The 24912-nt window shown below is 38.5% G+C and overlaps 1 protein-coding gene across 5 annotated transcripts in view; it reads right to left on the bottom strand.

The window, feature by feature from the left end:
* The window catches only part of TPD52L1 (TPD52 like 1), a 55655-nt gene that overhangs the window by 17542 nt on the left and 13201 nt on the right, over positions 1-24912 (bottom strand). For all 5 annotated transcript variants that reach the window (XM_040552051.1, XM_040552052.1, XM_040552053.1 and 2 more), the window contains exons 2-3: positions 16654-16769; positions 10679-10827 (exon numbers count right to left, since the gene is read on the bottom strand). In XM_040552051.1, coding sequence (XP_040407985.1) covers positions 10679-10827; positions 16654-16769 — 265 coding nt within the window. The remainder of the gene's footprint in view (positions 1-10678; positions 10828-16653; positions 16770-24912) is intronic.

The following is a 24912-nucleotide window of genomic DNA, read 5'->3' as shown; positions in this document are numbered from 1 at the left end:
ATCCTTCATCCTGTCTGTCCCCCTTGAAGATAACATCTTCAAAGACAGTAAGCACAAGCTGTTAGAAGCTGAATGGAGTGATTTGTTGAATACTTGTTTGATACAATTTTTGTAAATTTACATCAAATAAGCATTCTCTCTGCAGACACTGACTTTCTGGCACAACCTGCGGTCTAAAGCACAGAATCAGCTAACATACGTGCTCTTCCATGCATACATACACATTAGATACATTTAAAAGATGCATTTCAAAATTATTTATTGGTATTTCAAATTAGACAACATAGATCAAATCTGTTTCCATATGCTACAATTCTACCTTTATATTTTTTATTTTTTAAACGTAAAGGAAGAAGGTTTTAGGAAAGAAAGAAAGATGAAAAAATCTAGACAGTGAATGCATATTCTAAATAGCACCGATCACTGATTTGCTTTTGAAGGTACTCATTTCATGCATAGCATATACATTCAAACACAAAATCATCTTAATTTACTGATTTGGACTATATGCTCCAATCCACACAGATCCTTCAGTATAGTTAAGTTGCGTTCTCATAGTAATCAAGCTTTTCTGTACACATGCTTTTTTTTGCTCAATAAACTAACTCTGAACATGTCAGAGATTTCCTTCCAAGGAAATCATCTGGCACTGGGAGCAGTGACACAGACAAGTTCATAATTAGAAGTACTGGCCTAGTAAGAGAAGGAGAGCTTATTACAATCAATCTTGTATCCTGTGGTGCGCCTTGGCAGACAAGGACTGCAGAAATGATCATGAAAAATTCAGAAGTACAACTCCTTTGGTCCTACTTCTCCTTTGAACAAGTTCTGTAAGATTGCAAATGTGTACCAAAATACACCAGAGATTAATACAAAAATCCCACTGCCTAATTCTTGCAACAGAAACAGAGTATTTTCTTCTAACTTTTATATATATGAATGCAATATAACTTGGTAGGGATAGGAGGAGAAATAAGAAAAGATTAACATTTGCAATAAGGCACATCACATTTTATGTCAGGCCCTTTTAGCCCTGGTAGTACCTACAGCTGGAAGTCCGCCAATGAGGCCTCTGCCGTACAAACCATGGGCTAGAAGGCAGATACCAGGTAATGCTTTACTCTTTCAGACAGAATTCTATCAAAAAAATTTTTTCCCCCGCACAAATACTTTGATTTTATATTCCTAACCCCCAAAATACCTTAAAGACTGCCTAACAAGTTCTAAAACTGCCAAGTGAAATGTGTCGATCTGTGAAGGTGCTCGTCTCTGTCTCCACTGACTGGAACGGAAGCTTAAAGGAAGCAGCTGAGGGTACCAGATCTCCAGAAACCAGGAGTTTGTTGGATGACTTGAACTAATCTCAACCACTAATGCTGAATGGCAACAAAGGCATTGCAAAAGTAACAGAGGGAGCACAAAGTGTAATTAGAAAGGAAGTAGCGCTGGTTATGCCCATTTTCTCTTTTTCAGGTGCAGAGCACGAACAAAACCAAAGAAATGTTTTTTACTGGGTCTCCTTTCTCCTCAGCCTTGCTGTTTTTCACAGGACACAGCAAGGTTGCAATGTTCTTATTTCACTAAGGCCTCATTCTCTAGCTTGGCTAGTTAAATCTCTGTAATTTTCTTGATGTCAGTGGACATACTCTCATCTCAGAGAGTGGAATGAGACCCTAAAATAGATGCTGATGATGCCTCACTCGAACTACGAACATAAGTGTTGCCTATGAGAATAATTAAAAAAAACAAAACACCTTTCCATTACCTGCTAGTTTATACATATATATGGGCATTTGTTAAAATGCCCACGTTATTGCATACGTGCCTTTAAACATCTTCCTAAAGAGGTTTCCAAATCTATTCAGCACAGTTCTGTTGATGACAAAAACAAAGGCCAAGATTTGACTTCCAGGTCTAAAAGGTCCTTGGTAGCAGGGCAAAGCTCGTTTCACCTATGCTCCATCCAGTCTGGTCACAACACCTCTAACCAAACATACCCAGCCTTGTCACAGACTTTGGGATGACCATTGGCTCAGCTAGCTCTACTATGAGAAGACAGGCAAGAGGGACCATGGATCTTTTTGCAAATTACTGTGTTGATATTCAGTTCAAATCTTAAGCCTGTTTTTAACTATCAGACAAATTTTTATTAAGTTGAACTCTTATCCTAAGTTGCATTTGCATAAGTAGATCTACCCCCAACACTTCCCTTCCTCTGTCACCTCCCCACCCTTTTATGGGGGGGCTCTGAGTCAGAAATCAGAAAGCATCACAGGGATGGTCTGAGAACCTGGGCCATAATAAGGATTAGAATATTTTCAAGATCAAAGTGTCCCATTAGCCATACAAAAGTATATGCAAAATTCTATATATATGTTCAATGAAGTTGATAATCATATAAAAATATATCTAGGAACAAACACTGTTTAAGTACAGGCTGATTGTACATAGTAAAGTATTTTGCAGCCTTCATTCTGAGTTTTTTGTTGTTGTTGTTCAATACACTTCATTTTATGCAAGGGCATACTTAGCTTTATGAGATGGTATCTCCATGTCCTGCCTTTGTGCTGCAGGTTCTTCACACCATGTAAAACCATTAAGAGAATAGTCCCAAATGTCCCCACACAGCAGACAGACATCCCTTCAACTGAGAAACAGCAGAGCCCCTTACGTATTTCTAACTTTACTTTGGTCAGAATACACCTTCTGGGAATTGGCTGAAATGACTCTGATTTGCATTTCCTCTGTAAATCCCCTAAGTGCAATGTCCTCCCCAGTATTTTTACCAGCAAGAAAGACCTGGAGACTGCGTTTATGTTTCTAATACTTTTGATGTTACACAATAGTGTAAATCCAGCTAAGACTGTTATGCAACTGGTCTTTTTTCAGCATCAACTTGCAAAAATGACCTTTGACATGCGTTCCCCCACCAGCAGTGCTGAAGAACAGTTTTAAGGAACAAAACCAACATAGGTAAAAATGCTGTGCAACTTCTAATGCCTGCCAGCAGAGACAAGAAATGATAACTTGCATCTTAGTAGACCTTGCTGATAACTAGCTTAAGAATCAACACCCCATCCCTGCCTCTCCACCATTATGCATATCAACATGCTTTCTTCATAAATTAATGACCTTTCCAGAGTACAATGCCTTACTGCATTTAGCTATACTCTGTATTGACACATAGCACAGTATTAGGTTTAGATATTTTTATTTCTAGATTGTATTTACAGCATTCATTCAGTACCTTCCCATTGTCACCACACCGGTATCAGTGACCTCCAACATATCCTTTCTGACCTCTGGGAACCTTCTCGATTGTATGTAACGTTAATAATATGAGCCAGCAATTTTCATATTTGCATGTAACACACAGCAGTTTGTAGTTTTGTTTTAAGACACTGAACAGCTTGCATAATTTTCAGAAATCTCTAAGTGTAGAAATGAAGTTTGCTATTCCAGTTAAGAACTACTGACATTCATTCTAGGGAATACAGTGCTATAGGTATGACTTTTCTCAAGGACTCCTACCAACTGCTCTGGTGTGCCAAGTGATGTACAATACCTTCACATTCTCATCCTTTTGGCATCCGTTAGTGGCCAGCATTAGGCAAGTACTGATCACTGAGATCATCAGGACAGGTAAAAGCATCTCAATAGTCAACCACTGGCTAAAATAAAGTTCATGACCCTGAACCACAAGTCAAAAAGGCTCCAGCAGGAACTGGAATTCCGTGAATTTAGGGCACAGAGGTTCCAGAAACACCACCTTCTACCAAGCCCACAGTGTGGTGCATTTTACACAAATACATCATCAGGCTCCATTCCTTTCTTTCTTACAGTCATACAATGTCACCATCATGGTCGTGAGTTTAAAAGCATTATGCCAGATGCCCAGTAGCATTAGTAAAAGCAGAAACAGGCTAACTTGATACAAGAGACTCTTGATTTAGTCAGTTAGAGTAGGAATGTCTGCTCTGTTTTTGTGGCATCTAAACATATTCCATAGCACAGGAGAATTTGTTATAGTGACTAATAAGGATCCAGGTTTATGCTTTTCATTTAGCACTTACTAATACTTACAGTGTATTTTGTAGACAAAAAAGGTTTAAACGGATATGGTATACGTGAATTGCTGGCACAACTGTAAAATTGTAAATCAAACTCATCATTTCAAATATTACCTTTTTCAGATGACTTTCAACTAAAAATTTTATCCATTGACTTTGATTATAAAGTCTTTTTTTTAAAATAAGGAATTCCTTTAAAAAAAAGAAAATGTCTACAAAACTGATATTATTAGAAGTTATCATAAAATACATTGACGTGGCACAGTTATATTCTGACAACATGCTCTTCTCAACACACTTAAAAGAAGCTTTTAACATACATCACATCTCCAGTACTGTTACATACACTGTTGACAAAACAGACTTGCAGCATATTTTGACTGATTTTTTACCTGACAGCTTCATATATGGCATTTAGGTTGTATTATCTTACGGCAACCAAGTCTCACTGGCTCATTTTTACAGCCACTTAAAGCAAATTAAGGAAGATTACTATTTCCTTCTTGCATGAGCTTTTATGAAATAGTGTTTCATATAAAACAGCCAAACAGCAAACATATAGAGAGGTCAGGGAACTCAATGTTTAAATGACCAACATCATCTGCAGGATAAGACAGGATAATCGTACTGCATGCTATTTGATCTCATCTCAGCTCAGTACAGAGCTGCCCTTTACATGACAGAGTTAAATCTAACCTTCCTTCATAAGCACAATATACGGCCTAATGACAGAAGTAGGCTACAAAGATAATATTCATATTTTGCATGGCAAGCTGCATATTTGACCTACTACAGTGAATAATAAAGATTTTAAAATCAGCTTCTGTAAAATATGACAACACATACAGCTAATTAGCACTTCTTCATTCAGCGTTGTTCTTCTCCATCAATGCTTGCTTGCAAAATTAATCCATCTGTGAAATCCACTTCTGTGATGAAGATTACATAAGATGCAACAAAATGCAAACAATTAACAACAAAACCATATTGTAGAGCAGAGCCTGGTGGCACAAGCCACATCCTATGGAGCTTGCTTCTTTTTTCTTTTCAAACTATTAGTCAGCTTAAGAATGTTGTTTTCTGGAATCAACGTAAAGCATCTAAGTCTCTGAGAAACTCAACCAGAAAACTCTTTTGCTGTTATTTTTCTGTGAAAGAGAAACTCAGTATTAATTAATTCTAATGCTCAAATGAAATAAATACACATATGAATAACAGATAACATATACTTAAAACATTCTCTAAGAGCATTCATATTCCCAAATGCACTCTGAAGTGTCTACTTTCTCTAATTGCTCACATGAAATTCATTCCAACTTCAAAAACAACAACAGATGTATTTTTTAGACATTCTTCCTTTTCCCAGATATGCTGAGAATCGAAACTGTGCTGGCACTTGGATGGGTGCATATGCCTAAACCAGACAAAGGAACTATGCCCCAGGTAGTTCCTCTCACATACAGAGAAGGGCAAAGCTGAGGGAACCGACCCTCTGCAGGCCGCAGGAATCTGCCTCTAGCCAGAAATCTGTGTGCAGCACACAAGATTTGGCTGTTCAGCAGGCTGGGGAAGAATCATGGGTCAGGGAAGATTCCAGGCAACAGTGACAAATATTCTGTGCTGTCCTGCACTATAGTCTTCAAAACCATGGAAAACACTGGAGATACAACTGTGAAAGGCATTACTTGTGTGGTGTAGCATAGAATGAGAGAAAAAACAAGCAGTTCTGATACAGTTAATACCTGGGTAGAAAAGCCACAATATGTTGGCTTATGCACAGATGATCTTAGGACATTCCAGGACAAAATTTCACAGTTTATCACACCTTAAATTGTGCCAGTCTGTGGGCTCTGTACTGTAAACTACATCAAAAAAGAAAAAAAAAAACTATGCAGATTAAACGTATCTCTGCCTCCCTTTTCCTTTCTTCTCCTTTTGTTTCTGTTTTTTCCTTTTCATTTCTCCCTTTCCATTCCCTTCCCTTCCTTTATTTTTTTCTACCCCTTTTTCCCTTGACCTTCCCCTGGATATTTTAAATCCTGGTCATTTCAGAGATTCCATTTTACACTCGTGCCTCCTCTTCTTATCGTAAGATAAGAAATTTACAGATATCTGCAATATACGTGTATACGTTTTCTGGGTCAAAACCATAATCAGAGTGGATTTTTCTCTGAGAAACTACCTTTACATTCAATGATCTGGAACAGATCACCTGAAGTCACTATGGAATTTCCATTAGCTGAAGCTTCTGGTGTAAACAAATGGCCATATAGTTTTCAGGAATGGGACAATGAGAATAGATTATGTTAACTTCCTGAAGTCCCTTCTCCAACCTTACTTTCCATTATGGCTCCCTTCCAAGTTCAAGGCCATAGGTACATGTAGAAAAATGGCCAAAAAAAGAACGTCTTTGAAAAAGGCACAAACATTGAATGGCCTGACCCAAAAGACACCAAAAACCACTGGAAGTTAGAGGCTCCCTTTATTTCCATATAGTTCACACCCACACACAGGTAACGCGCTTGCTAAAGCCAACACGCCTATTTCTTCACTTACACAACTGGTGCATTTACTTGCAAATTTAGAGAAGAAAATGTCAAAAGGTGATTACATATTGCAATGAACAGGAACACCCACATTTCCATTACTACCACTCATAACAAGCATGTGTGTGGGAACATGGTATACCAAGTTCTTAAAAGTCACAGTAGGCCTGTGGCTGCCCACAAATTATAGCCAACTTCCTGAGAAGATTCTGATCCTCTGGCACACATTGCTATATATTTAATGTTATATTAATGGAGACGCCAAGTACTGTAGATTTAAAGTCCAAAACACATGCAGTATAACTATTACTTTCTATTTTCTTATCACCTGGCAGAAATTTGAATTACAAAACACAAGTTCCCACTATTTGTGGAAACCCATACAGTTGTCCTCAGGTTCCCTATCAGCAGAACTAAGCTTGCACATATAGCTTTCAGTGAGTAGCTGAAGAAGAGATCCTTATTCTGCTTCTGTAGGGAAAGGCCAATTTAAAAATAAGAAAAAGGTTCCTCACAGTAAGGGTGATTGAACACTGGAATAGATTGCCCTGAGAGGCTGTAGAGCCTCCAGCCTTGAATATATTCAGAACTTGACTGGATATAGTCCTGAGCACCCTGTTCTAGTTCACTCTGCTCTGAACGGGGGAGTTTGACTAAATAATCTCCAGACTTTGCCTTTGTAAAGATTTAACCTAATTTTGTACAGAATCACAGAATAGTTGAGCTTCGAAGCAGTCATCTTACCTGTATGTGGTACACAGTGAAAATCTCAAGTACCAAAGGGTAGAAAGCACTGTGAAAATTTTATAGAAGCACCACCAATCAAAAAGATTTAGCTAAGTAAACACACTGCATTTAGGTTAGATAAAACCTTTCCTTTGTAGCAGAATGTTAATTAGAAAAGCTCAGTTGTGGTCTCTAAATATCACTGTAAAGATATTTTTAATGACTCCTTAAGCTAAAATAAATAACCTGGAAATCTGCCAACATTATCCTGCTTCTAGCATCTAAATAAATGAATTATCTATGTTTAAAACATAAATGAAAACCTGAATTGCTTGAAGCTAACATAATATCCACCCACCTCTATTCACTGAAACCCTGATCTTTAAAAAACGTGTGTGTGGGAAATCATACCAGCTGAGCCTGCTACCTTCCCTAACACACGTTATACTAAATATCAGCGCATTGAAGAATAGCAGAAGAACAAGGAGCATAAAAAATGTATTATGATGCTGGTCAACATCATAAGTGAATGACTTCCATGTGTATTTCATAGAAGACTGAAAAATGCAAACAACGTTACAGATTTTCTTTAGAGAAAAACAAAGCTGATTAAAAAAATGGTTTAATACAGGAGAAGCTGCACATTACTTTTGCAAATACAATGTCTTACTAGAGGTGGTTAGAATTGCTTTTGCATACACCAAAGCATGCATTAATGACAGGGAAACAGACTTTGTGCAGAACTGTATGTTGAGCCTGCCATAATCTTGAATGAAGGACGTTAGTCTACTTGACCTCAAGCTCTGTCTTTCCTTTGCATGAAAACAACTGTTTTTTTTTTTTTTTTTTTTAACCTTTTCAATCATAACAGAATTCTTTAATGATAATTCCTGATATGTACATACCAACCATACTTAGGCTAACTTTTAAACTACCTGGCCAACCTTTTAAATTGTAAAAACTTAAAAATAATCAGAATCTCAAGTTTACATTCAGTCATTCCAGGTGGCATCCATCCTTTGAATTAGGTACCGAGTCTCTAAGTCCACTTTAGCCCTAAGAATACATCCCTAAATAGAGGGCTTTAAAAGAGTATTAATACTAAGGGGAAAAAAGGAAAAAAAAAAGGCACCTAATTGTTCTTTGTGGGTTTGAAAAGCTCTCCATTAAAGAAAAGTGGTTTTAATTTCTAGAAAGGCATAGCTACTACAAAACCCAGTAAGATTCAGCAAAAGCAAAACTAGCCTCCTTAAAAACACATCTCTTTGGAATTTAAAATGACTAATTGTGGATTTAGAAGCCTAAAATAAAGGAATGTAAATATTTTGAACTTTTATTTTTTAAAGCAAGCTTTTCAACCTTACTAAATCAGAGAATATTGGTGAGTAACACTACCCCATTGCTATTTTGGTGTAACAATGATGAATCACCTTTATTACTTAACACATCCATTCTTAAGAATGCTGAACTATCATGATTTGTACAGTAAGTGTCAGCCAGAATTATAGAGCAGTTGAACTATGGATAACACGATTTTCAAGGGCACAGATGAACTCCTCCTGCTCAGTTCTAAACACTGGTGGCCTTGAGGTGGACACTGAGCACCTACTGGCTCATTGCTTCTGAAGCTCATCTTTATTAGTATGGTATCTGCTACTCTTTAAGTCTATTAAAGTCCCTTTATCCTTCTGGAAAACGTCAACACTGTGAAGGGAAAATGAAAAGTTGTCTTGGAATTTGGTAAAAAATTTAAATTTATAGCAGAATTTCAAAATGAAAAACTATCTGCTAAATCGTGTTTAATATTACTGGACCTGCTCTGCTCTCTTTCTTTGGGTCCTGTGGGACTTCTCCATTGTGGGTGCTGCCACTGCCCTACCTGCCTTGCTGTTGACTCCCAGCTCACCTCTGGTGTGGAGCAACTCACTCTTGCTTCTCCCTAAGAGTCTCAAATCCAGTTGTCAATTGCGAAAAATTAAAAAAAAAAAAAAAAGTAACTTTTCAGACAGCATTTCATGAAAGTTAAGTTCTTCTTTCTACCAATGTTGTTATTAATTTGGACAAAAAAAAGTTTTAGAGGAATATAGAATATGGTGTTTTCATATTTATAAGTATAAAGATCAGTACTAGCTGAGACCAACCCCTCAGTAATTATCACGGCCTTCTTGCAGCTTCGGAATTCACAGTTTTATTTGCCATACCTCTTGCCATATCTCTCAGTGATGCTCTATTTCTCAATCAGCTTTTACATAATTGACACAGAACAGAACGTGTTTAAAACTTAGAAAAAACACTACCTATTCCAGGCTCAAACATTTTTTTGGAAGATTCAGGACAGGTCTTATCACTATTTCCATATGTGAATTTTTAACTACTTCTTTAACCTAGACAAAAGGTTTGTGCTAAGAGTTCTTGGCAGCAAGATGCAACTCAAATAACATCCCTCCCCAGCTTCCTCACCCAAGATTTCAGACTTTTTTTCAAATGCACCTTCCTGGAAGGCAGTAACTGGGTTAGACCACAGACTGCCACAATATAATTGATTTTTTTTCTTCTAGAACAAGACCAAGTTAAAAGCATTTCAACAGCAGCAGTGGAGTAACAATTCGCATTTCTACACAACCTTTCACCCTGGGAACCTAAAGTTGCTTACACATACAAGACGAGTTTCATTGAACTCTTGTGGACTAGTTACCCACACTGCACAGTGGTAAACCGAGGCTGGGATATGCAGCTTGCCAAAGAACACAATGCTGGCAAAAAACAAAATACTTGATATACGTAGGACTTAAGAAAACCTCAAAGATAGCACAGTTACCCCAAAATCTATTTTGTTGTTTCTTTTGGACAGCCAAAATCAGGAATTCAACGGTCATACATCAACTGATTCTGTCAGTTATTCTTCAGAATTCAGATGATGGTACTATTTTTTTTTTAATAGTTGCTAATATTTTAGTAGTCTTTCTTTTATGTTGTCTGTCTTGGAAGTTCGAAAAATATAACACACTGAGATCAAGAAGGATTCTTTCTCTCCTTAGTAAGGACTCTGTAGGAACGTGTCATGGGACATGCAGATGACCTTCTCAGTTCCATAAGAGTTTCAGTTTGCTGTGATTTTGCAAGGGTGAGATGTGACACAGTAGCAAAGCATGTTGCTGCTGTGGAAGGTTTTTTTTTCGGGTCTCCTTGGTCTGAGAAGCCTGACATATTTGTCCCTGTCATCTACTCCCTCTGGCAGGTATTCCTATGGATACATTTCATACCAGGGCTCATCAAGGCAATACCCCCAACATGCTACACAACACATCACAATGAATTTGTGCAGTCTGTACTCACGCAGAAGTTGTCTGCATGTCATGCCAGCTTTTGCTAAAGTTCTGCTTCAGTTCATTCATCAGGCTTATGCCAAGCTTTTGTTTAATTTCAACCAGGTGCTTTTCTTTGGCTGCTAATACTTGCCGCAAAGTTGAAATTTCATCCTCTAGCTGAGAGAAACAAAGAGGGAGGAGAAAGGAGAGACATGTTAGCCTGTTCTCACAGCAAGATAAACACAGACTATGCTAGAAGATTAAATGAATTTCACACAAACTTGCTTTTTTTGTAGATGCCTAGAGAGGCAGATATATTCAAGTGCTTGTGTAGATCACAAGTGTCCAGAACATGTTTGACACTACTATTCTAAGTGACTTACTCTAACTGTGCCACCCATGTGCACTACTGTACACATGCACCTGTTAAGACAGAGAGAACTCTCCAGTTGGGTATTCACTATTCAGCAACTTGATCAAGATCTGTCTTAGGGCATCACGAGTCTCAAACATCAGCCTTTCATTCACAAATAGAATGGGAATCAGCAGGACAAAAGAAGACTGGATAATTCAGGTAACCTTCTGTCTTTGAATGCACAGGCTTTTAACTTCAAACGTGCATTTTATTTTAGTCTCTCACACTTATCTAAAAATTGATATAAATTCTTAGGAGCAGGTTAAAAAAAAGATCATATTACACCATATGAGTTAAGAGTATCATGGGCATAGGGCATAATGCGTTTTATCCCTATAGCTTAGGCCTTACATACTTGAAAATTAAATTGAAAACATACAGCAGGCGGACTGTTAACATGAAGAAACAGGCACTACCTGAAGTATAGAATCATTCAAAGAACACAGTAAATTAATGTTTTCAGAGCTCCTAATCATTAACCAAACCACGTAAATTCAAGTTGTAACGATGACATTCAGCCCAAACAATTCTCCCTGCAATGGATGTTATTTCAATCATATTTAAACCGAAACTGAGCTTTAGCACGGCAATGACCAGAACACTTGGCTAAGAAGAGGGACCAGTGAAAGAGTCTGCCATTGACTCAGGATGCTTATCCCTTGGACAGCACTCCTGTGAGCACAGGTTTGAATTATCCTAAGCCAATTGTACAAGCAGCACTCAGAGGTACTGAAGTTAACAAGGGTAAGTGACATGAGAGCAGCTGCCTTTCACTTCAGGTTTTTAAGTTCCCTTACCAACTGTGCTCCTTCCTCCATGTGTTAATAGGATAACATATGGTAACGTGTCTGATTACCTTATGTTAAGTTCCCTGGAATAACAGTTTTCCTGTGATTTAACTCCATAGGCTGCAGGGAATGAATGAGGCAAGCAGCAGTAGAATCAGTTGTGACCTCCAGGGCTATATTTAGGATGTCAATACCAGCATTATTTTTATCTTACACACTCATGCATTCTGCTTCCCTGTAAAACTGGCTGCAAACTCATTGTTCTTTGAAAAATCCCACCCTTTAAAACACCAGCTATCAGTTTCTCCTTTGTCACTACCTACCATCTAAATTATTCAAGGAGCTCGGGAAAATTAAGCAGCAAGACTATGAACACAAAGCAAAATCATGACCTCAGCAAAGCAGATAGCAGCATACACCAAGTCCTGTAAGGCCAACACTTCACTGATAGAATACCAGACAACCAAAAATTGCTTTATTTCTTCCCCATATCCTTTATGCTCCATTATATCCCTAATCTGCAAATGAAATGCTGTCAAGAAGGCAGCATGAGTTTCTATTCTGAGAGGATAGCTGGTTAAAATTCTTATAGAAAGAAGAAATCACAAATTTCAGCACACCTAAGATGGCAGTTTGCAACTCCCTTTATTTGTTTCTCACAAGTTTGCCTGAGTAACACTATTAAAGAATTTAACATTAATGCTTTCCATTTGGGGTAGCACTAGGCTGATCATTAGGTACCTGGATATATAAACATTCAAAGGTTTCTATTAAAATATCCTTCCATCTGTTCACTTGAATAGACACACAAAGCTGTAAAGCCCTAAGCAAGCATTAACCCTGTGCTCAGTGGAGCAACCATGAACATTTTTGACTGTATTAAAGATAAAAAATTATTTTCCTGTAGAGATTAGAGACTGGTTTAAAACTGACAAAACCCTCCTCAAGTTCCATCATTTTAAACTAATGGTGGACACAAGGCCTCCCTGAAGTGCTCAGATATTAGTGACTGAAAACAGAAGTAGGTAGAAAGGATTAGGGAGGTATAGTGGGATCTTGAAAGCATTTAAGCAGGTTACATACCTAACTCCCATGGAAGTCAGGAATCACCTGTTTAGGCACTTTTGAAAAGTCCATTACTATAAATGCAGGTTGTATTATGAAAACAGGGCTGAAGTCAACAGAAACACAAGCTTCTAGTCCTTATGCTTTCCTTCTTTCTAAGCGCAGCAATCAGAAGGATGCAGATGCATCCTATGGAGACAATGTTCCCTTCTCTCTTTTTTGTGGTCTTAAGAAACACAGTTAATTACTGTTTTTCCTTTCCTGTATTATTGTATTGATCATGCATAGAAACAAAGAGTTGACCACCTAAGAAATTACAGTTCCCATGAGTAGCTGACATGACTAACATGTAAATCACACAAAGGTGTGATCTCAGGAACAGATCCACAAAAACAGACATCTCTCTGAAATCTGGAACTGACTAATAATATGGAAGGAAGACAGTGAATTCCAGCACAGAAACACAAGAAAGCATTTTCCCTTGTTTTGCCTTTCTTGATTATTTTAGGGCAAATTATTTGCTGATGGGACTTGGTAGGTCAGGTTGATGGTTGAACTTGATGATCATGAAGGTCTTTTCCAACCTAAATGATTCTATAATTCTGTACATTTTAAGGAGTTCAACATCCTTTTAAGATGGTGGAATGCCTGAAAAAACAGCAAACTAATTTTCCAACATAGATCCTTTCCCATTTTTTTAAGTAGACATTCACAAAACAGCTCCAAAAAAGTACTTAGGCAGTAAAATTGAACATTTTGGATAAACTGCTATTAATAAAGGAATTATGTAAATTAGCATTATCTGTATTCTGAAACATACATAGTACTATGTAAAATGTGGGTGTGGAAAGATTCAGCTACTGTTTGTAAGAATACAAATGAAAGGCTTGAATGGTAAGTTGAACAGTAAGCTGAATATTTATTATGCTAGTTTTAACAATCAAGGCAGTAAGTGATTAAATATTAAGGGGCCCCAGCAGAAAACACAAGACAGCATAATTAATCATGTATTTCTAAGTTAGACTAAGCATCCTTTTTTCCTACCACACTACCATCCAATGTGTAGTGTCCTGTTCTGGGCATTTGCACAACCCTCCTCATCAGAGGAAACTGAACTATGTAAAGACCATCAGACTAGAAATAAGAGCTGCTGTTTTCAGTCACATCAGTTCCTATATCCATTGACGAGAGGTGCACAAATACCTGTGCAGCACGAGGGGCAGAAACAAGTAGCTGGAGATGAATGATAAATGGAAAGACAACAGACAGCAGTCAGTGGAATAACTCAAAATCTCAGCCCTTCTCATGGGTCAGGGGTCACTGTACCACACTCCTGACACCAAGGGAGGAAAAGAAAAATCTGTTCTGCAATCAAGCATTTGGCCTTACATAAAATTTTTGGGCTACAATTTTCTGCTATTATTCTGAAGTGCCAGGCTGACCTTCGTTAATTCACATGCCTGTTATAAGTTCCTACAACAGGTATTCATTTTACTTGTATTGTAGAAATGCCAAAGCCCGATTAAAGTCAGAACCCTGCTGTATTAGCCACACTACAAATACAAGAACTGAGTTAGTCAATGCTCTGAAAAGCTTCCAGTACAAAAAGACTACTAGCAGAAGAAAAGAGGACACAAGAAACCTGTCAGAAAAACAGTAGTTTTAGTTCCCCTCCTCATGTCAGGGAGGAAAGGGAACTAGGGGTAAAATACAGAGAATATATACAGCAGATAGACAACACAGATGCTTATTTTGCTGTTTAAATACAAGCACAACAGCTCTCTATTGTATCAAATATTAAGTGATTGCAGCATTAAGGAAGATTTGGACCTTTCAGAGCAATAAGAGGAAAGGGTGATCCCACAGGCTCAAAAAGACAGTCTTATACAACATATAAGGATATGGAAGAAAACAAAACTACCACTGGTAGTGGTAGCTCAGGGCTTGAAAGTAAAGACAAGCATCTTTTCAAAAGGAAACATTATCCAGTTGCCACAGAGGTTTCTTTCGGAAAGAGTCTTACCAGTATTTGTAAGTCTTTTCTAAGAATCATAAGCCTCACTTAAATATAGACTTTGTTCACTAAGTTGAAGTTTCCAAACCTTTCTTAGCATAATTATTGGTTTTATTTTGTTTTTAAGCATAAATTGTATGCCAGTAAACTGTTGTGAGCAAATTCAAAAAAAAAAAATATTCTAGGTCAGCCAGAATAACAATATTTGAAAGGCAATCTCTCACTTGTATGTTGGTACAGGAATTAAAGCATTTCTATCATGAGCCATTGAGAACTCTCAGCTCCCACAGGAATCTGCATGCACAAGTTATAACTAGAAACGCTAGAGACAAGTTCCCTTGAGAGAAGCATATCTTTCTCAGATGTCTGCAGGAAGTGTTTTTTTTTCCTTGCTTCTCTAATATACCTCATCTGTCCCTTTCAGAAAAGGGAAGAAAATAAAATAAGGGTTAAGGTTGCAAGGGACCTCTGGAGGTCAACTGGTGCAGCCCCCCTTGCCCCCTCAGCTCAAGCAGGGCCACCCAGAGCAGGTTACCCACGACCATGTCCTGGTGGCTTTTGAAGATCTCCAAGGAGGGAAGCTCCACAGCCTGTATAGGCAACCTATGCCAGTGCTCAGTCACCCACCAGTTAAAGAAATTCTTCCTGATGTTCAGACAGAACCTCCTGTGTTCCAGTTTGTGCCCAGTGCCTCTCATCCTGACAAAAGGCCAATAATGAACATGCCAACTCCTACCTCATTGCTATGTGATGAACTGAGTACATAAAATTTCAGCTTCCTCTTGTAATTTACTGAAGTAACAGGATCAGCAAAGTAGTAAAAAGTAACTAGCAACTCAGAAACAAGGCTCAATGTAACACTAAAGTGAAAAAAAATCTTTTGTTTTTTTGTTTCACTAGAAAATCCTAAATCAGTACCAAAGGTAAATGACTTGAGAGTCATTAGGAATATGACTTCTTAGAGTATTTAATATTATGACTTAACAGTAATTTAAATATTTCTGTCGTACAAAACACAGGAACTATTCTCAGTAAAAGAGCTGTCTTCTGGATGAGTCCATTCCACGTGCAATAGCAGCAAACACTTCACAGAGCACTCTCTCATCATAAGCTGAATCTAGACAATCACCTTAACCTTTGTAATCAAAGGACCACAGAGTTCACACCTTTTTTCTCCCGTTATTTTTTTTATTAAGTACTATTTTTAAACTTTTTCATGTTGTCCTGAAGTTCTTTAATTAGGCAAACAATAAATGCAAATCAAAATTGCAACCGCCTCCAGATGCAGCGGTGATGAAGAAAACAGAATCATAGTGAAATTACTATGCCAATCATCATCAGTCTTGTCTGTAACCACCATTATCAGCTTTTCCTTTGAGCACCATACAAAGAATCTTTTCTATCAGGTGTCACACCACCATAACAACAATTTCATGGATCTGATAAGAGGAACACCTTTCAGTCTTTGTAGACGAAGGTATATAAATAAAGACAAATGGCTTTTGTTGACTAAAATGGCATATTTAACTTTATAATCATCAGGTAAAAGATAGCTAACATTCCAAAAACATCTAAGGAGAATTGTTTCACATCATTGTAGCCCAGAATAGTTCTACTTAAAGGAAGAGCAATTTTTATGATGTGTACTTCACCCTACAATGAATATATTTCAGTTAAAGGAAGTAGAAACATTAATACTCACAGAAATTCAAATTCATTACCTTGGCCAGCTCAATTTTTAACTCTTCTTTTTCTTCTTCAGAGATCATATTGGTGAAATCAACATCAGTGACCATGTCTTCATCTGCCTCATTCAAAGCCTGGGTTTCCAACAGACCTTAAAGTAAAGAGTTAAAAAGTTAAGACAGCTGCTATCAGTTATTTCAGCTGTAATACTATCATCCTCTAAAATCAAAGAATGATGTAATATTCACCCACTAGGAAAAAAAGAAGTGAACAACAAAACAATGCTTTCCTGCTAAAGGTCATGTGGATTCTGTTTCTCCTTACTTTTGAAAAACAATTGGAAGTATTAGATGGTAACTGCTGTATAAAAGCAATTTAATACGTTAAAGCACCATTCATTCCAAGAAGGCAATCACCTTGGATCTCACTAGTCCATAGCAAGACTTTTTTTTTTTTCTAACAACACAGCAAAACAAACAAACAAACAAAAATAACAAAAACAAAAAAACAGAGCAAAAACTAAACCAACCAACCAACCCACCCCAAACAAAACTGTAACTAAAAAGCACTGGTTTTCTTCAAAAAAAGGAAGTTGATTGATGCGGATCACTGATGTGAAAAGTGGCAATAGCACATTGAGCAATATAGGAAGTATATTACCATGATTTACTTTAGGAATACCTCTGCAACAATTTGAGAACCTTGCAGATGGACACAGTTTGCAGAAGGAAATGCCATACCTCCTGCTTCCAAATTTCTAAATGTTAGAGAGAAACATACCTTGATTCCTCATCTAAACCTGTAAAGGGAGAATAATTATACTATATCTCCAGTCACCACCTTCTTCTGTGTGTCCAAGATGAGCATCAGTATGTACGATAACCAAACTATTCACATAAAACGTCTGTGAGACCTGGAACTGGTATATTACATTCAGAAGAACCACAATATAACCTGTCTCCCAAACACTCAGTGAAGAGAAGAGTGGCAGCTGGGATCTCACTCAATAGCAGCCTTTCATTCTTCATTGTCTGCAAACAAAACAATGCAAAACATAACAGAAAACATTCTCTCTCCGTTAGAATTTGTTTTGAAGTTCTTAATCTGTTTCTGTTGTAGAAGAAAGTTTTCCTCCTGGCTACATCTCAAACAGCACTTTTCCCTATATTTCAGTTCTTCAGCTGGCTAACCAGCCATCTCAGCTGACTCCTGACATCTGCGTGCTCTTTAATACAGGAGAGACCAACTTATTTTAGGCCTCCACAGAGGTCTGTATACTCTTTTCCACAGAGATTAGAATTTAACTAAGTTTTGACATTAGGGTGTAGAGGTTACAAGCAGCAAGCCTAGAGTATTCAACAACATGAAACTGAGTACTTCATTCAGTATGCAGAAAGAAAAAGAAGAAAGCAAAACTCCCTCAAGCCTTTCATCATTTCTTCCATATAGACTCCCACAGCGTACCTGGATTTCCTACTATTTAACAGAATAGAACAGATTTGATTCTTAGCAGCAGCTTCACTGCAGAGCACAATGTGGCAAACTCAGTCTTACTAATTACAACCTCCCATGAGTGGGAAGATAAAGAGAAGTAACACAGGTGTTGAATCCCTGTCTGGCACCATATGCAAAAGTTGAGCTCCACCCTTAGGCACAAAATGCTTTAAAAAGAAGAAAGCATTTAAAAAGAAGTTCCTACCTTTGCTATTACCCAAAAATCAACTTGCCAGGATATCCTAGATTGCCAAAGTCACAACAAAAGAAAAGCACATTTATTCAGTAGAAATGCTCCCAGATTACTTTTATTAGCCCCACTCCATCCTAAACACAATTGTTTGATTTTTTTTTTTTTTTGAGGATTAACAGGGTTGTTATGGGAATCAGGCTAAACTTACTCCCCTGTGGTCTTGGCAGCAGTCTCCTTTTCTTCATGGATGGGGGAGCAGCAGTACAGGTACAGCTCTTGGAAACATTGGGGAGAATCTTAGGGCCAACAGGGTTAAGGTTGAAAACCCTTAAGGAAAGTCTTGGGGCTGAATTAGTAGAAGACATGAGATGAGGAGATCTAGGACCAGCTGATACTTAAGCTAAAAAGGAGACAGATCTGTACTTAAGGGATAGTATTAGTTTGGGATTGCCTAGGTAAAGAGGCCAGAACTGTTAGACAATGGATAGACAGATATGTGGAAGCCATCACAGACCAAAATCACCAAAGATTGAGTAAGATTTAATTAGACCAAATGGTCAAGTTTGATCTTCAAAATACTACTGAAATAACAATCCATTCCAAAAAGAAATAAATGCATCTGCATGTCAATCTTCTGCATGATCCTCTGCAACCTTACCCAGTGCCTGTCACAATTCTTATCTTGTTTCTCATACAAGCCTCAAGTCCCCTAAAATCTAGTCTGATCCTTCAGCCTCCATTTTTTTTTCTAAAGCCTCTACCACAGTCCTCCCTAACGGCCACTGTCCTTCTGCATTGGCTTTACTTCAGTCACCTCAGACTTCCAATCTGAACATCTCCGCGCCATATTGTGCGTCTTGGTCTTCTTTCAACCAGTCTCAATTCTTAAACTTCCTCACATGAGCACAAGGAACCTACTAGCAACCTATTCTCTGACGCCTCCATTGCTGTTCTCAGTCTCTAACTTTCTTTCATGATCCTTGGGTGTTTTTGTTTGTTTTGTTTTGTTTCCCCCCCCAACCTCACCTACTAAAAGCCTTCAGTCTCCAACTTCACATCCCACTGCCATTCCACTCTATGCTGAGGACATCTTCACTGGTATCCCCTCACCACTTATGATGAACCACGTTAGTCCTGGGGCAAGCCTATCAGCACAGGTAGGGTGTTTCAGTTCTGGTGCCACCTCATCTGAACTTCCCAGTTCATTCCCCACTTGAGCAACAGAAACTCCCTTCTTGAATCTGACCTGGAGACATGTCTTCACTGTCTGGGGCTGCCCTCACAGACTCCCTCTCTCTAGTGTCTCTCTTAGTCTTCAGCTTAGGACATGGAGGAATAAAGAATAAAATCTCTAGGGGTTAAGTTCCTTTAGCGTCCACAAGCAATTGCAAGGCAGTCTGCAAGTAGGGTTCACAAGACTTTGTTCCTTCTTTTCTTTTTTTGACTTAAGTGCCTGTCCCTATTTCCCCTCTAATAACCACTGAGTCCTGTATTAGACTTCAGACAGCGTTAGAGCTCTCTTACAACAAGCTTAATGAAAACAATCAGTTGGTAGAGAAGATTTAAAGTGATTTCACAGACAGACAGAATACTAGATTTGCTCATTCTTTTATAGATATCTGAGAAACCAAACAGAGAAGAAAGGTCATTCACAGTATCTCTTTTATAACAACAGAAAAAATGGTCAAGTTTGTGCTTCTGAGCACCACAGCATCCATTCCGCCAGAGCACGCCTCCTGTGAGGTTCCTGCAGCACCTGACCCAGGGGAGTTCATCGCAGCCCCTGGGGAAACTACAGCATTAGCTTGATTCACAGGAAATTACGCTATAGAGATTTTCCTACTCATAAAACAGCTTAATGTTGTAGTCCCCAGGGTGAACAGGAACCTGCAGCGAGATTCACACCAATACAAGTAAGGGTGACTATTGATTTTGGTAGTAAAACAGCTCCTATTGCTAGTATTGCTGAGCACAAAGCATTCATACTAGCCCAAAGCATTCTTCCACCTTCTGCTCTGTGCAGGAAGCGCAGCCTCCACTCCACCTTCCCTGTAGAGTCCTTTCAACTAGGTAGCAATACACCTTTCAGACATCGGTTACAGATGTACCAGATACAGAAGCATAATAGAATTAGGAATCTCAGTGAGCTCCTGTATTCTCCAATTAACTGCCTGAGTAATTAAGAATCAAGGAATGAGCTAGGACCCTATTTAGCGTGTTAGTTATCTAGCTATACGTCTTGTTAAACACACTTAGTCTAGCAACTCATGAAAAACACATACAAGGATGAGTTGATTCAGATAAATAGTTAGAGCCTAGTATTTTTCTACAACATAAAGTGCTACATTTAGTCACCTAAAGCTAGAATTTTAGGATAACGTTGCATTTTTATACTTCATCATGTACATCGAATTCCAGCAATTATGTACCTTGCCCAAGAAAAAACAAAAGGCATTTTATTAATGCTGACATTCACCTATATGCATGTACAGACATACACTTTATAGAGATTTGCTGCAACCAAGTATACAACACAGAGCTTTTCTTGGTTGTTTCATGTTTTTTTCTTTGGCAGTAGAAAGAATTTAACTGGTTTCTAATTCACCTGGAATTAAATATATCAAAATCTATATAGGTACATACTATATTGATATATCTACACAGTCATTGACGTCTCATCTTTTCCTTTAACTTTAGATTACCTTAAATAATACTATTCAAATGATCACTAGCTGCTTATTAAAATATCAGTTAACCCATGGCTATTTTATATGACCACAACGAACAGTTTGTGCAATGTACAGGCAGGCTATTTTCTATTAAACTACCCATGTTTGCTCTCAAAAGCCTCTGGAGACCCTGTCAAGTCTCATTCCCTTACAGCGGAATCCTAGACCCTGAATGGTTTGCTTTGATTTCGGTTGTGCAAGACGCAGACAAAAAGACCACTTGTTGGGAGGTCACAAATCCAGTTAGGTAACATTTCAAGGCTCTGCTTTCACAACAGCCCACTGAAAGTATGGGGAAGCTATAAAGTTAATTTAAGTTACTCCTTCTCCTAACTTACAGAATTAGAGAAATACTTATTACCTATTAACTTCCAGTGAGGACCCTATCTGACAAAAGATAGAAAGCACAAAATTTCAAAGTTGCAAAATTTCCCAACAGCTAACAGTTTTCCACATGAAGTGACAAATAAATGCCTAGTCAGAATCATTATTAACAACTTGCCAACTGGTTTTATGTGCAGGAAACTAAAGCTGTTATAACTGCATGCTCACAAAAGTAGACACACTAAAATAACCCTACTCTACTAGAATTCCTAGTCTGATTGTTAAAGTTAACTGTGTTGTGGTTTAAGCTGGCAGGCAGCTAAGCACCACACAGCCATTCACTCACTCCCCCTCACCCAGTGGGATGGTGGAGAGAATCAGGAAAAAAAGTAAAAGCTTGTGGGTTGAGATAAAGACTGTTTAATAGGACAGGAAAAAAAAAAAGTAATAGCAATAATAAAGAATATACAAGGCAAGTGATGCACAATGCAGTTGCTCACCAGCCATGGACCAATGCCCACCCAGAGCACAAGCAGCCCCCTACCCCCCACCACCAGCCAACCCCCCAGTTTTACTGTTCCACGCAGCACCACCTGGTGTGGGACATCCCTTTGGGCAGCCTGGGCCAGCTGTCCTGGCCATGTCCCCTCCCAGCTCCTGGGGCACCCCCAGCCTCCTCGCTGGCCGGGCAGCACCAGGAGCAGGAGAGGCCTCGGCTCTGTGCGAGCACTGCTCTGCAGCGACTGAAACATCCCTCTGGTATCAGCATTGTGCTCTTCCCAATTCCAAAACACAGCACCATACAGCTACTAGGAAGAAAACTAACTGTCCCAGCAAAAACCAGGACAAACTGACTTCACTGGCCTGAAACTCATGTAATTCTATGACCATAAGATCTGATTCTCCCCAGATCAGTCCATAGCGATGCATTATGCTGATGGATTAATCCTGCTGAATGGAAGTCAAGGTCTGCGTTAGCAATGCCATCAATTACATAGCTACAATAAGCAGAGTTGTTACAATTAGGACATATTTATTTTTGAAATGGAGCTCAACATATGGCTCTATTAGCCAGCTTAAATTCAGGCTACAGCTGCTTCAGTAGACTTCCCTTCTTGTAGTTAGTGATGCTTATCAGCTCAGGCGTATATATTATGACAACATAATATACTGCTCTTGAGTCTTGAACTTCTGCTTTGGATCAAGGTACATACCAGTTGCTCAGAGTTTGTGGGCATCTCTGCATTGTACTGCTCTGCAAAGGATAGCAGAAAATTTCTCCCAATTATTGCTTTCTCTCTACAGATTCTGCCATCTCTCATATTTGCAACTAGAGCCTCCACACAGAGGGAAATACTGTGAGTGTCTGATGATGACCGAGCCATCCTCCATGGGCAGCTTTCCAAGAAGCAGCCTATCACCCTCCGGTACACTCTAAGGGTGTCATATAAACCCACCCACAAGTACTGCTCTCATAAGGACGCACAGCTCATAGTTATGAGCCATGGAGTATTGGTCACTTCGGGGAGTGAGCTGAAAGTAGCTGAGATTAAAACCTAATTTTGAGGGATATTTCACAGCAGAATCAAAAAAAAAAAAAAAAAAAAAAAAGAAAAGACTGGTCTGGATTGGTCTGAGGTTCCCAATGTTCTTCCTTTTCCCAGCTAGGATATATGTGCTTCCTCTTGGAGGAATTGCATTCATGCTGCATTCCCAGCCCTCCTTCCCCACTTTTTCAAGAAACACCAAATACGATGCCCTGTTTCTAGCTGTGGTTTATAAAAGGAAAAACTGGGATTGTTAAGGTTATTAAATTTGTTCAGATGCACAGCTGGTATAATTTCAAAATCATACCAATATCCAGATTTGGACCTGGGAATGAACTTTCCACCTGCATAGAATGGCAGAGGTTGTTGGGAGACTGAATGGCTTTTACTTTGCACAGGTGTTACAAGCTTCCCAGGATGAATTTGGAGCTTTACCTAACAGATTACCAGACAACACTAGAATCCATGGCATCCTGTATCTCGTGTCCTTTCCCAGCAGGACAATAATTTAGGCATTGACCTTTATGAATTCATCTAATGTAAAGGCTCTCCAAGTCTCATTCAAGCAGGCCACTAACAGGTTGCACATCAAGATAGAGGTATGGTGAGTCCACACAGCACCACTTACTAGCATCTACTTGCTCCTCTATCTTGTCCAGATCAAATCATTCATATTTCTCCTGAATTCAATCTTAGTTGCTGTGTCTGGTGCCCAGCAATTCTCTTTCATGGGGAAAAAAATAAAATTAAAAAAAAAAAATCACACAAGACATCAAAGGAGCAGAAGCAATCTTGGAACCTATTCTATGAACCTACCATCTCTCATACTCCATGGTCAGCTAACAAGACCTGCTGCCTTCTCTGTACTTCTGTTTACTATCAGGCTCAACAAAGAAGCTCGATCAAGGGAGCTTCTTGGAGCCACCACCACTCTGGGAGCCACCATTACAGGCACTATTACAGTATAACTATTAGGCTAATTCTTGTACATTGACCTTGTTAAAACAAAAACAAAAATGCAACAACACATTATTGGCAGTGATGTCTGCTGAATTAACCACGGTGACAACAAAGTTAAAGGCAAGAACAACAATTTTTTGCTTGTGTACATTCCCCAACATTTATTTCAGAGAAATAAATAGAACATGATCCTTTACTCTAACAAAACAGTCTAGTATTGAAGTCCTTTTACTGCTCTAATCTTTTGTTTCATGACCTGTTAAAAATAGCATACCTACCTCGTTATCTAGTATTCATATCAAAGGAAGAAAACATCTTCTATTTATGTAACTCTTAGACTAAGCAAAACAACATTACAGCTTCTTTTGCCATGTCATTACATTGCAGCTAACAGCAAAGCAAGGTATGCACAACTCCATCTTATTTAATATTAGAAAAAAATTGTTTATAAATTTAAATTGCAATTAAAACTTCAAAGGGATGAAATGGTAAGTAGAACAAAGGCACTGTCCAGACATTGCATTAGTGTCTGATCTTCTTTATAATGTAGAACTAATGCCAGATATAGAGATTAAGGGGAGGGGAGTGGGGGTGGGAAAGGGGGCCTAGAAGCACTTACAATAAAAAAACTAAACTGATTAGAAAAAAAATATATTAAAAGTCGCAAAGATTTCCAGGACCCTTTCTATGCTCCCATTACTACAGGAAGATCTAAATGGGAAGATATGCTTTCATTTAATCCAACTAGAAAAGAAAGAACATGAAGGAGGATCTCTTCTGTGTTTGGTTCAATCTGTGGAAAAGTCTAAAACTGCTTGAACTCCACAATTACCACACAGACTGTCTTTCTCCTAGAGGACTCAGAACTCAAAGTAGAAGGAAGATTGGTTTTGAAGCTACAATTGGGAAATAAAACTAGAGGCTGGGTTTATCTTGGTTCAGAGAGGGAAGAATTCAAGCCACACTGGTCACATTGACCAAAGGCATAAAGCCCCCTTCCTGTGAGCGAGGGGGCTCAATCTCCCTTCTTCAAGTATGCTCCCTGTA

This window comes from Cygnus olor, chromosome 3 (assembly GCF_009769625.2).
Source record: "Cygnus olor isolate bCygOlo1 chromosome 3, bCygOlo1.pri.v2, whole genome shotgun sequence".
NCBI lineage: Eukaryota > Metazoa > Chordata > Aves > Anseriformes > Anatidae > Cygnus > Cygnus olor.
The sequence above is the reverse complement of the archived record's forward strand: the minus strand, read 5'-3'. Positions and strand labels throughout refer to the sequence as shown.